Source organism: Papaver somniferum, chromosome 5 (genome assembly GCF_003573695.1).
Source record: "Papaver somniferum cultivar HN1 chromosome 5, ASM357369v1, whole genome shotgun sequence".
Classification (NCBI taxonomy): domain Eukaryota; kingdom Viridiplantae; phylum Streptophyta; class Magnoliopsida; order Ranunculales; family Papaveraceae; genus Papaver; species Papaver somniferum.
The window spans coordinates 155,249,563-155,263,444 of NC_039362.1; the positions used below are offsets into that span (position 1 = coordinate 155,249,563).

Here is a 13,882-nt window from a genome sequence, read left to right on the forward strand (position 1 = left end):
TGTGTCTGTCTATCAACAATGAAACAAATAGGGTTTTCAAAGAGGCAAAACCCAATCTCTTAGATAGATGTAAATCAAGATCCTGTAATAACTAATCACAACTAGTTTTTCCTAATCAGATTTAAGTTTGATTGACTAAGGATTTATTATTATTTCCCTATCCCCAAATCAGTTTCAAAGTCAATCAAACTAGAAATCAAATTTATCTCTCAATTTAAACAATTGGTTTTGATGAAAGTATAGGGTTTTCTGATTGATTTGATTTTGATATCATATAACAAATTTTTGATATAGAGTGTAAATGGATTCCGGGGAGATTACTAAGAAAACATAATCAATAATTAAATCTATCTTAATGATAATCGAAGATTAGTTTTCTCTCTCTTTTTTTTTTTTTCTTTTATCAAAAAATTTTGTTATAAAGATGATGAAGAAATGAAGAAGAAAGTTGAAACTTAAAGTTAGTAATGAAAGAAACCTAGAGCAGAACATTCACGTGAGTCTTGGACAGGTAAGCCAGCCACGTCAGGTTGGACGCTGAGTGAGGCGCTGTTCCGGACTTAGAATAGCATTTCCGAACATTGAAAGAGATTACAAATACTTTAGGTTTGCAATTGTATGTTTTGGATACTCTGTTCACAAAGTGTTTGTGTTAATGCCTAAAAGAAAACTTGTTACTGTCCGAAACAATTCATTTTTTAGTTACTGATTTGCATAATATATAACAATATAACATTAGTGGTTATTAACTAACATTGGTACGGTGAATCCAACATTAATAAAATTTTGGTGTCTTGTGTTATTTCCTAATCATAAATATAAAATAAAAATAAAAATTACCCTTCCATTAAAAAGTTAACGAACTTAGAAAGTCAAATTGAAATTGCATGTTTTTGTAACCACTAATGTTACCTTAGGGACACAGGAGGGATGTTCCGTTCACATGGATTCATATAATTGTTTTAACCATTGTTTGGAGTGAGTGATTTATTAAACTTCCAGTCTCTGGATTCAAGATACAGGTCTACAACTGCATGAGAATGGGAAACTGAAAAGTTTGAGCCTAAATTCCATATCTCTAAAGATTAAGGGGGTGTTTGGGCTCTTGAGAGTTAACTTATTTTGGGTCATCAACAACAACTCATATATGTGCAAAACACTAATAATCTGCTTTTATTAATTTTGCAGGTGCAAAGCAATTATTTCTTGGTCAGTTTCGTTAATAATGACTATATCAGTGGAGATCTGTTGGGTGTTTTCAAGGATCTGTGAAAACTACCAATATAATCTCTTCCCCGTTCTTTCATCTAAAGAGTAGCCTATTGTGATTGTACGGGAAGTGTGGTCTTGGTGCAAATTATCTGCACAATATCATATTATTTTGCATTTTAGTTTGAGGTAGGATCCATGGACACTCTTAAATTGACAAGGTCAGACAGTGTCATTTCCTGCACAAAACCCAAACGATAATGAGTTTAAGTGTAATATTTTGATGATATGTTCATCTTATAAGACTCTACATTCCTATAAAAAATTATCGCAATTCGAGATGTATAAAACGACCATCTACCCCTTTGATTATCAGCCGTTCAAATTTAACGGTTGAAATTAAGATTGGTAGATGGTAAGGTTTGCTATTTAGAATTGTGATCATTTTTTTGTAAGAATGTAGAATCTTACAAGATGAGTATATCATCAAAATATTACACTTAAATTCATTGTCGTTTAAGTTTTGCGGAGGAAATGACGCAACTTTTATCCGACCTTGTCCATAGACCCCACCTCTTTTAGTTTTCGTTTATATTGCCGTTCTTCTGATGTGAATCACATCTAGAGTGGGTATTGAAAATGAAGCTCTTCTCGTGTTTTTTTGTTTTTTACAATTTGTATCAAATAATTAATTTATTATTTCGTAAATGGCAAAGGAAAACCCTCTATTATTGCAGCCAACACTGTATGTCTTTATGATTACTTCTTCTTGATTACAGGATGTGGCTCATAGAAAGACTTTTGTCTGTCATCTAACTACCCAGTCCTCCAAATCTTAATCTAAGCATTTTTTAAATCAAATTAAAGTTATGTTTGTCGTTTAGTCGTTACATTAGAGATTAATTTAAATCAAATGTATTAAAGTTCGCTAGATAAGACGTCAAATTAGCCTTAGTCCATGTACGTTTAGAAATTAGGCATTAAATTAGCCTTAGTTTGTCTGCGTTTGGAGGAATGTATTGGATGCTCATACTAAGTAAGGAATCGTAACCACATTCAATGACTGATGATTAAATTCGAAACATGGTGCTAGTAGCTAGAGATATTTTCATATTCATTAATTAATCACTTGGACAAAAGGGATCAAAAAAAATATTCTTGCATTAGGCCACAAAAGATGCCCCGATGTGGGGTTTAAGTCGTCACGGACTAGAAGACTTTTTTGATATTCGACAGATCATCTAAAAAGTATGAAATCATTCCCTTTCCAGTCTCTGTGTGTACGATAAGATCTAAACGCACTTGAGAGTTTTGCTGGCCTTACTATATAAACACCTAGCCTCTATACAAAATCCCAAAACTAGTATCCATCTAAGCAGAGATTATGTTTTCTGTTACTGTTCCCTCTGTCGTGTTTCTTCTTCTTTTGCCGTTGCTCAGATTTCTGGCAATGTAAGCTTAGGTTCATCTTTGATTGCCGGTGGAGGTAACACTTCATCATGGCCATCACCCTCTGGTGATTTTGCCTCCGGCTTTCCTAGTGTTGATGATGATCGCTTCTTACTAGCAGTCTGGTTTACCTGACAAGACTGTTGTTTGGCATGCAACCAGCTCCACGGGGATCCAAAGTTGAGTTATCCATGCAAGGTAGGCTAGCTCCTACTTAGTGATCCTCGTGGTAAAGAATTATGGAGCGCTGCAACGATAGACGGGGCAGTCCGTTACGCTTCCATGCTTGATAATGGGAACTTCGTCCTCACAAGTGGGATCGCAGCTGTTTATTCATGGGAGAGCTTTAAGTATCCCACAGATACCCATCTTACCTAGCCAGTTTCTAGAACCAAATGATACCCGGTTTGTCTTCAATGCATCTGGCAATATTTACGTTATAAACAGGAATGAAAGTATGGTGAATCTTCCATGGGATACTATGACCCTGGCTACCGACGTCTATTACAGGGCGACACTCGATTTTGATGGAGTTTTCACACAGTACTCTCACACAAGAACATCCGATCCCAGTGGCCGCTGGAGCATTATACGATCAATTCCCGATGACATTTGTGGTGCTTTTAATGGTAGACTGGGAAGCGGCGCATGTGGATATAATAGCTATTGCATAATCACATCAAACAAAAGGCCTAGTTGTGAATGCCCACCTGGGTATGAATTCGTTGATTTAAATAACAGATTTGGTGGCTGCAGACCCATATTCAAGTTGCAAACATGCCAGGAAGAGGACACAAGGAACGCAACCGATTTATTTGAGTTACAGACCTTGAGAAACGTAGACTGGCTACCGGCCGACTACGAAGAGTTGAAACCTTACAATGATTGTTTATGCGCGGCTGCTATATTTATACAGGGGACTTGTCGGAAGACGAAGCTACCGCTCCCAAAATGGTAGGTTCAATATTGCGGTGAATGGAAATGCTCTCTCTAATCAAGACAAGGAAGGATGATGGTAGTTCACCAGAACAAGATCTCCAGCGTCCAAATTCTGGCGAAAAGAAAGATCGATCCACGTTGATTCTGGTAGGGTCATTGCTTTTAGGCAGCTCAGTATTTTTCAATTTTCTACTTTTAGCTGCAACCCTTTCTGGTCTTCTTCTTCTTCATGGACAAGAAAATGAGACATAACAACAAGAAGTCAAGTATTTTGAGATCCAATCTTCGTTCATTTACTTACCAAGAGCTTGAAGAAGCTAAACATGGGTTTAAGGAAGAATTAGGAAGGGATGCTTTCGGCATCGTGTATAAAGGGTTGATTGAAGAAATGGGTTCAACAAATTTCGTCGCTGTGAAGAAGTTAGACAAGGTGTTTCGCGAAAAGGAATCCCAGTCTGAAGTCAGTGCAATCGGTCAGACACATCACAAAAATCTTGTCCGAGTTCTGCGAGGAGGGGCAACACAGACTGTTAGTATACGAGTTCATGAGTAACGGAAGCTTGGCGGAGCACCTCTTTGGAATTTCGAAACCTGACTGGAATCAGCGAGTCAAAATTGCATTTGGAATATCGAGAGGACTCATGTATTTGCAAATCATCCACTGTGATATAAAGCCACAAAACATACTGCTGGATGACGGTTTAACAGCGAGAATCGCCGACTTTGGATTGGCAAAGCTTTTGATGAGTAACCAAACTCGAACTTCTACTGGGATTAGAGGGACTAGAGGGTATGTCGCGCCAGAGTGGTTCAGAAATACCCCCGTCTCGTCAAAAGTGGATGTTTATAGTTTCGGCGTAATGCTACTTGAGATAATTTCTTGCAGGAAAGGAGTTGACCAGGAGCTAGGAGAAGAAGATATAAAAGCCATTCTCACCGATTGGGTCTATGATTGCTTCAGAAAGGGGGCAAACTACATGATCTTGTGGAGGATGATGACAAGTGATGAACGACATGGGAAGGTTCGAGAGGCTGGTGATGATAGCTATTTGGTGTATTCAGGAAGAACCATTGGTTCGACCGTCAATGAAGAAAGTTACACAAATGCTTGAAGTTTCTGTACCCCCATGTCCTTACCAGTTGAACTCACACGTCGGTAAGTACAGTGAACCCAACGATATGTCTATTGAGAAGTAAGTACCCCATAATATCATGGTCTCTCGTACATATATATATAGAATGCTATATAATGTGTTCCTTTTCATTTAAGTAATGTTTGTATGCTATGTTTCAGTTTATCTTGTTGTATTCAATTCCCAATTGTACTTGTACATAACTCTATTAAAAAACCGCAGTAAAACTTATATTCTACATAACTCTATTGAATGATCAGCTTCCTTTTATAAGAAAAGCCACACCAGGATGACTACACATGCACTTCTAATGATCTCCTTTACAAAAATACAATAGGCGTTGTTATTCAGTGGCCATCCTTTGACTATACCCGAAGAGGTACCCCACATCCGCCATGTTTTCGATGGCACCTCATCTCTCCAGAGTCCGGTTCTTACTAACCTGGCGCTCCTCCTTCTTGCCCTCATTCCGCTCCCTTACTGCTTGTCCGGGCTGACAGTCCAGGCAACAAGTTGCTCCTGCGGAATCATTAGCGATAGTACGCATAATTTGTCTTGCTTTGACAACCTTCCTCAGGCGGCGGCAAGAGGTTATCTAGAAGAGAACCTCGCCGATATTGATGCTCTTGAATCATTATTTCAAACTGTAATGAGAGAAGATGGCTCTAGATTCTGCAAAATATGAGCAAATGTTAGACCGCTAACCACTTATTCGAATTTATTTGGCAAACATTTTTTAAATCAGAGATGATAAAAGCTGAGAAAAGCTCGTTGAACCCATAAAAAAGTCGGATAGTAAAATGAACAGGCACTTAAGGAAACAGTGACCAGAAAACCAAAAAACACTTCTAAGTAATAGGATGTGTGAAAGAATATTCTGGAGGATTTGATCAAAGTTATTGTGCTCCCAGCAACGGATAGGGCGAAACGAAAAGGGGAAAGAAAAAGAGAAGTGAAGTGAAGAAAGAAAGAAAGCAATGAAACTATGCAGAGCCAAACGGTACAAACCTGAACTTGCAGTCAGCATCCAATTGGATTGTCCTGCAAAAACTTAAATTAGCATGGGTCTAGCAGCCACAGGAGAAAGTCGTATCAGACTCAAATTTTACTGTTCCTGTGGCTACAAAGATGGGGAGCTTTCTCTCTCAAGCCTGTTGAATTCAACATGTAAGATGTGTGCTTCAATCAACTTGTCAGTCATCATTTATCAACTATGAACTTCAATCCAGCTTTTGCCCATTTCCTTGCTACCCATTTCTTTGATAACTGCTCTTACTTCGGTTGCATCATCCCACATTCCCAAACTAGCATAAACATTTGCAAGTGTTACATAGACAGAGGGATTTCCTGGAGAGAGAGATACAAGGTGTCTTGCAATGCGACTACCACTTTCGGCATTCCCATGAATTCCACAGGCCCAGAGCAAGGAACTCCACAAAGTTTGATCAGTTTGATATGGAGAACTCATAAGCAACTTCTCGGCTTCTTTTAAATATCCAGCACGACCAAGAAGATCAACCATGCAACCGTAATGCTCTAGCTTAGGTTCTATTTCATGTTCTACTACCATACATTTAAAGAACAACAATGCTTCACTAACCAAACCAGAATGTCTGCATGCAGAGAGAACACCTAAATATGTGACCTCGTTCGGTTTCACTCCTGATTTTATCATCTCGTTAAAATACTCCAGTGCTTCCTTAGATCTTCCATTATGCCCACACCCCGCAATGATGCCTGACCAACATATCGTATCTCTCTCATTTATGCCGCTAAACAGAGTTAGAGCATCGTCAATCTCACCACATTTTAAATACATGTCGATAATGGATGTAACTGTTATCTGCTCTGATTCATATCCACACTTAATACAATAAGTGTGTACCTGTTTGCCGCTTCCTAGCCCTGCTAGAGTAGAGCAAGCTTTAAGAACACTCGAAGTAACAAAATGGTCTACTTGAAGATTCAGACATATCATATCTCTGAGCAGTGAAAAAGCTAAGTGGCTTGATCCATTTTGACTGCAAACCGAGATCAAAGCAGTCCAAGCAACCATATCCTTATTGGGAAGCCTCTTAAAAAGACCCAAGGCATCTTCAACATATCCATGTCTGGCATAGAAATCTACAAGAATGCTTCCAACCACATAATCTAATCCATACCCACTAGTGACTATTAAAGCATGGGTTTGTAACCCAAGTCTGAAATTCAACAAATTGATACACACCTTCAAACTACTACTAAATGTATAGAAGTCTAGACCTGCACCTGATTTATGAATCTGTGAGACCAGTTCAAGAGCATTGACATTACAGTTATTGAGAACATACCCAGAGAGCATAGAATTCCAAACTCCTAAGTTATGACGAGTAGATCCACAAGAGCTTAATAAATATTCATCAAACAGTGCTTTTGCTTCACCCACTTCACCACATTTTCCATACACATCCACAAGAGCTGAAACAGAAATGTAACAAGATCCAAAACCAGATTTAACTACGTAACAATGGTTCTCCTTTCCTGCTCTCAACATATTCAAGCAACCACACGCTTTTAAAACACAAGGAAATGTGAACTGATCAAGATGAACACCATGCCTGTGCATCATTTGCACAAATTCTAGGGCCTTTGAACTATCACCTAGACTCGTGAAGCCTGCAATGACAGTGTTCCAGGAAACAGTATCTGGTAGAGGCATTTGTAGGAATAGATTAACAGCCTCATCCATCTGACCTTCCTTAGCATACCCATCAATCATTGTGTTCCATGAACTTGAATTTTTCGACAAAATGGCATCGAAAACTTCACGAGCATCACTCAAACTTCTACATTTAACATACATGTCCAAAAGGGTATTCATCAAAACTGTATCACACTGCAAACTACCTCTCAAAATACTTTTATGGATTGATTTACCCATTTCCAGATCCCCTAAAAGGGAACATGCTTTTAAAGCCGACGAAAAGGTAAAAGGATTGGGTGTCTCTAACTCAAACTCAGACATTAAGTTAAACATTCTCAGAGCTTCAAATGGATTACCAGCACTAACATATGAATTGATCATGGTAGTCCAAGTGACTACATTCCTTTCATGAATTTCATCAAACAAACGACGGGCACTATCAAATAGCTTAAAATCAGTGTACATTGAAATGAGATTATTCGCCAGGAATACATGCTGAGAATACCCAAGTTTTATTGAATGGCAGTGAAGTGATTTTCCATGTTTGAAAGCTCGAATTCTTCCACAATGTCGCAAAGCTAAGGTTAAATGCTTTAAATCCATAAACACCAATGTATGCTAAGAAATTCCAAAGTGAAAGATTTACATGTTACAGATGCATCAGTAGAGGTGGATGAAGATACCAGTATCCGTTGTGTACAGTGATTTTGTTCTTTCCTGGGCAGAAAAGCTGAAAGGGTGCTTAGGAAACCACTTAAAGCCCAAATGCTAGAAGTTGTTTATGGCTTAAAAATACTACTGTATAGTTATACCGGAATGTGTCAAAAATAAAAAAGAAGGCAAAAAAACTGACTGTTGACAGTGGGATTTGAACCCACGCCCTTTCGGACCAGCGCCTTAAGCTGGCGCCTTAGACCAACTCGGCCATATCAACATTGTTGACATGGTGGCAGATAAAAATGAAATATCATATACCCTACAAATTTCAATTTTATGTTTCTTCTCTATTGTTTGAAATTCCATTTGTATTTTCCCCTGTAATGGCTTTTAAATGCAAATTAAATTACTTATTGTACGCTTTAAAGCAGATTTTTTATGACGTTTCAACTGATTGCGCACCAATGATCTTAGTTGTATCGTCGAGGACAATGTATTTCGACAAGACTGACTTCAACATCTACATGGAGATCAAAGATTGTTAGAATTGATTATGGTAACGATAATTTGTGCATGTCACTTCCTATTGGGACATTCAATTTTTAATTAAGAAGACATTCAAAATGACAGATTTCTAAATTTCAAGTCATTCCTCTTTCATCATCAGTCTCCTCTTTGAATTACATGTATGACGTTTTGCAATTCTTTGTAATTGTGATACGTATAATTTGTATCATTTCGTGTTTTACATCAGTGATGTATATGGACATGATGTATGAAATTTTACTATATTAATGAATCAAGAAGAAATCATTTCTCCAAAAAAAAATATATTCCATTTTATTTCTGAATTTTGAAAGCATGAAATTCCAAATCTGTTAACTTCTAAATATACGACAGAATTAAATTTCTTCTCTCCTCCTTTATTTTCAATTGGTCGTGGAAGTAGACGGAATTAAAATTCCTCTCAATCTCGCGGAAGTATATTTAAGGGGTCAAATCCAAATAACATAACAACAATTAATTGTGGATGTTGGGATTCAAACCCACGCCAATCTCTTTTATTCTAGATGTTTTTCATAATATAGTCGTTTATCCTAGGTGGATTAAGATATTTTTTTTCTCCACACACATTCTATTGGAGGAGCTCTTAAAACATCTAAAATGAAGTATGTATGAATTTGTGAAAATTATGGTTCACAAAACTATTTTTTTTAGGTAGTTATTTTAAAAGGGTCTATTAAAACGTCAAATCATACATACATAAATTGGGAACCTAAGATGAGAGTAGGGGTATTTAAAGACTCTCTTCCAAAGTTTCTATTAAAAAAATTCTAAATTTATGTCTGGAACATTTGAATATATTTTCTCAAAAAAAAAATCAAAAAATAATTTATTTTAGATATTTTTATGACATGTCAACTATAAGTTATAAAGATTATACGGAAGAAGGTTGTATGTTTATGTGTCAATTAGGACCATTGATTTCCGTCATCCTATGATTTCGATTAATTGTTGATGGTTTGACTTTGAATCGAAGATGTTCATTGATTTTTGACATTTTATTAATTTGGACGTTGAAGATTATATGGTGGCCCGACTTTCCCTAATATTTACTGATTTTTATTGCCGATACTCTTAATTGAATTAAATTTCCTAATCCATTTTATTACGGATTTAAACATACATAATTCAACCAAAACAGACTCCTTATCGCCAAGAACTCCTGTCTAATTCACTTCGGTCCTACGTGTGAAATCACATATTTGAATTTGAACCCATGTTTCTATTTCTTTTGACTTGATAGCGCTTTTAGATCTGTTTCTTTTCGAGTGCTAAAGACTCCTAGGAGCAAATTTCTGCTCAGAACTTGACTGAAATAATTATGATTGAATGAATTAATGAACAATGCCAACCGAGATGCTACTGTGGCTGGTAGAGTTGTTATTTAGGATGGTCAGGATATTGTAATTTTATGGACCTGAATGGAGCAAGATCTGAGCAACATGAAAAAGTGATGGTCGCACTGTAGTAGGTATAATATTTAGACAAATTGTTTATATGATATCAAAGCAGTGAGGGTTTAATCACATCCTTTAAAACAAACCATTCCCAAGTTCGCACCTCTTACTTCAGTGTCACCATTAATTATTTCATCCACAGTCTAAGCTGAAACCGGAATTATACTCAAATTATGCCGATGTTTACAGATCAACCGATTTCCTTAATAAAATCATTATCCCTTTTGGATCGAATAAATTTAATGGATTCATTTGCAAGAAACAAATTTCATAATGGACTCGATTACAAAGAAAAACATTATTGTTGCATTATTAACAGTAAAAGGAGTGCAAGTAAGAATAGACAATCCAACTTCATAAAATTTAATACCTTATGGTGTTGTACAGACATTTCCGTCCTCACTAATACGCGCGCCCATATACACCTGATGATGAGAAGTCCACCATAATTTTATACTGGATACTGCATCACGTATCTAACAATGTTTCTTTCACTACATTCTTTTATTTATCTATAAATAGATTTCAAGTAACAAAAACTTATGCTTACAAGCTTAATTAGCTGGATGCGCCTCTGTTTTTGTACACTTGACCTTAATTGTCACTACGAGTTACAGAACCTGTTTCATAGCTAAAACTAGCTCAAGCATGTAGAAGTTTATGGAGTTCCTTGCATCGAAAAATAACTGCTGCGACCATACGAACTGCAAGTTGTTTTGACCAAATGGATACACTTTCTTGGTTCCGTATTTATTAAGCGTCCTTCACAGGATCATAAATTTAACTTTCGAAATATCCTAAGCATTATCAATATTGATTTCAAATAAGGATCATGCCTCCACTTCCGTCTGCAGGTCTTAAGCCTTATGTCCGTTAGTCATGTCTTTGAAGCAAAAACCCTTAGAGATTTAAGTTATATATGCTGCCAGTGTCATTTGGCATTGAAGCTCCGTTCCTTCTGCCTCCAACATTCTTTGTTTATAAGGAGCAATCATAAAACAGCAAAAGATAATATAAATTTCCTATAAATTAAATTAAGATTCCTTAAATAATCACGTTCATTTGAAAAATTGACTGACATATGTCAGTGTTTTAAGTTTTAACATTACCGACCCCCACAAGGGGCTTTGGGGAAAAATAAATGTGTTCCATATACTCGCTTATCTCAGTTGCAATGATTTATAATTTGAAAAAAAGAATGCTATATCACTTAGCTCTATCCCAACAAAGAATCCCTAGCTTGCATTGGACTTCCCTGACGAATGGGGTCATTAATCAAGAAAAGATGTTGGTGTCTAGAAGCTTAATAATTACCAATCTCATCAATAGACTCATTATTCAAAAATAATAATATTCTCACTGAAGACATTATTTAGGGTTCGCGGCGAATAATTTGTGGAGTTGTCTAGGTGTATTGGTACGATGAGAATTAACTTTGTGAGCCAAATGAATGTTCAGATCTGATAACAATATATGTAACCTGTGAGCCAAATGAATGTTCCGATCCGATAACAATATATGTAACCTGTCCTAAACTTTCTCTGCATTGATATGAGCCCACTTTTTTAGCCATTTTACACTGTTGATGTTAACTAGATTAATTTCATTGGACATTAACGGAATATCTAATCTTTTGTTGATTTCCAAATCCAGATAATTTTAAGTTTTACGACACCTGACATAATCAAAATCCATCACGACTAACCTAGGATTAAGGCCAGATAACAAAAGATTGTTGGATTGGTTAACGTAAGATGAAATCACCCCCACATAGCAAATGTTTTAACGGAAATGGAAAAAAAAATAGATAAAAAAAAAAGAAGAAAAAAAGAAAAGAAGTTAAACTTAACTTCTTAGGTTAACGTAACCTTGATCTACAGCTCCCGCTTTAAAATAAAAAGGTTGAGCCCCGGCCGTAGGCCGGGGTGATACCTAGTAAGTTATAAAGATTCATACTCCATTGAAGATGCATTTATATGGTATAAATAGCTTTTGATTCAAATTTGACATAGGAATTCTTGCAACGGTTCAGAAGGAAAACCTAATCGAGAATATATCTGATATAAAACTTCTTGTCAATTATATCCGGGAACGAGAATGTGAAAACCGCGGGGGTACCAAAATATATCACCAACTTTTTCGTAGGCAATCTGTATGGACAAACTCAATACAACTTCGAGAGTTACAACTCAATCAAAGAAAGTGTCTAGATTTATATCTCTATCTCTCTTGAGATTAGAACGTTTACATAATTGAATCTGTGAGCCTAATCACAAAGAGAGTTCTTGGACGGTACCTGATAGACGCATTTATGTGTCTATTTTCATCTCTATTGTGTATATTGTTAGTACCAATTTTTGTACTTATTTCGGTATTTTATCTCTTTGTAGGTGTTTTTGGAGAAATCAGCTTTTGCGGCGAAATTGGCTCGAAAAGTTGTTAAAGGCACCTGGGAGGACATTTGCTATTCGGACTCTCGCTTTGGATAGGGGGACACCCTTCTTCTTCACGTTTAAAACGGTTTTTGGCGGGAAAAATGCATGCAGACGCTGTTGATTTTGGATTGAAGATTTGAACGAGTTTCAGGGTGATTCAACACTGGAAATCGATTGGGCTGGACTTGATAGAGCAAAACATGTTTAATACATGCGTTTGGATTAGAGCTGGCAAACAAGCCAAAACCCGCAGGTTTGCCCGGCCCGACCCGTGAAAAACCCGCACCCGGCTCGGCTGGTGTCTAAACAAGCCGGGTTAGGGTTGGAGAAATGCCGGCTTGTGAGTAAACGGGTTAACCCGTCCCGGCCCGTAAATCCGCGGGTTCAGCCGTTAACCCGTCTACAATACCTAATTACTAATTTTTATTTAATCCTGACCGTCAGATTATCTAGGGTTAATCTTATCCCTAGGTTTAAGGTATAAAAGGTTAAACCTAAAACTAACTAAAGAGACATCGTTCTCTTTCCTTCTCTTTTTTTTCTTCTGCTCCTTCTCTTATTCTCTGCGTTCTTCGGCTGGTAATTTTTGATGTTTCTTTTTTTTTTGTGCACAGGTAATTTGCAGCCATTAAAAGGACTAGCTAGTTGTCTAAACAATAAGAAATTGAAGATATTTGAAACGGATCCTTTTGATTATGAAAGTATTATAAACGCTTTGAAAGATTGTTCTGCTTTGTTCTACACTTTCGAAACTCCTCAAGAACAACCCATCTTCGATGTATGTACTACTTAATTTTCTGTCTGTACCCTTTTCAATTGCTTAATTAATTAGATGTCTGATGATCTTCATTTTGATTTCTTGCTTTTTTTTCCAGGAGTTTATGGCTGAAATTGAGGTTAGAGCTGCTCATAACGTATTAGAAGCTTGTGCCCAGACAAATACGATGGAGAAGGTTATATTCACATCATCTGTAACAGCAGTTATTTGGGGAGAAGACCATAAATCCACCACCGCCGACGAAGAACTCTCTGAAAGGAATTTGGAGTGATGTCAAGCCGGGTAACCCGTGAACCTGCAAGCTTTACCCGTTACGGGCGCGGGTTGAAGAAATGACCACCCGTGAAGAATATCGACCCGCAGGTTTTGACCCGTGTTAACCCGAACCCGTGTAACCCGTAACAATCCAGCCCCGGCCCGCACGTTTTCCAGCTCTAGTTTGGATCGATCGAATTGGGCTGGAATTGCCGGAAAAAGGAAACAGAGTAAAAAAGGAAACACGGTCCCTGTCGAGTTTGTTTTTGGACATTCAGAGAGATTAAATGCAAGAAACTCTTTCCAAAGATACATATATATCT

General features: G+C 37.1%; 2 protein-coding genes, 1 non-coding gene and 1 pseudogene across 3 annotated transcripts; 2 read left to right on the forward strand and 2 right to left on the reverse strand.

Annotated features, from left to right (window-relative positions):
- The first annotated feature begins 1,225 nt into the window (after positions 1 to 1,225).
- LOC113279906 lies at positions 1,226 to 4,811 on the forward strand (annotated as a pseudogene).
- On the reverse strand, positions 4,472 to 8,436 carry LOC113279907 (pentatricopeptide repeat-containing protein At4g08210-like). The gene is made up of 3 exons (XM_026528550.1): positions 8,389 to 8,436; positions 5,739 to 8,031; positions 4,472 to 5,402 (listed from the first exon to the last, which is right to left on the reverse strand). The coding sequence occupies exons 1-2, from the start codon at positions 8,434 to 8,436 to the stop codon at positions 5,938 to 5,940; spliced, it is 2,142 nt and encodes a 713-aa protein (XP_026384335.1). The 3' UTR covers positions 4,472 to 5,402; positions 5,739 to 5,937.
- Positions 8,267 to 8,347, reverse strand: TRNAL-AAG. The gene has a single exon. It is a non-coding gene; the product is annotated as a tRNA-Leu (tRNA).
- A 1,897-nt stretch (positions 8,437 to 10,333) lies between the features above and the next one.
- On the forward strand, positions 10,334 to 13,575 carry LOC113279908 (cinnamoyl-CoA reductase-like SNL6). The gene is made up of 3 exons (XM_026528551.1): positions 10,334 to 10,424; positions 13,141 to 13,304; positions 13,402 to 13,575. Exons 1-3 carry the CDS (start codon positions 10,334 to 10,336, stop codon positions 13,573 to 13,575), a joined length of 429 nt encoding a protein of 142 aa, XP_026384336.1.
- The last annotated feature ends 307 nt before the right edge of the window (positions 13,576 to 13,882 follow it).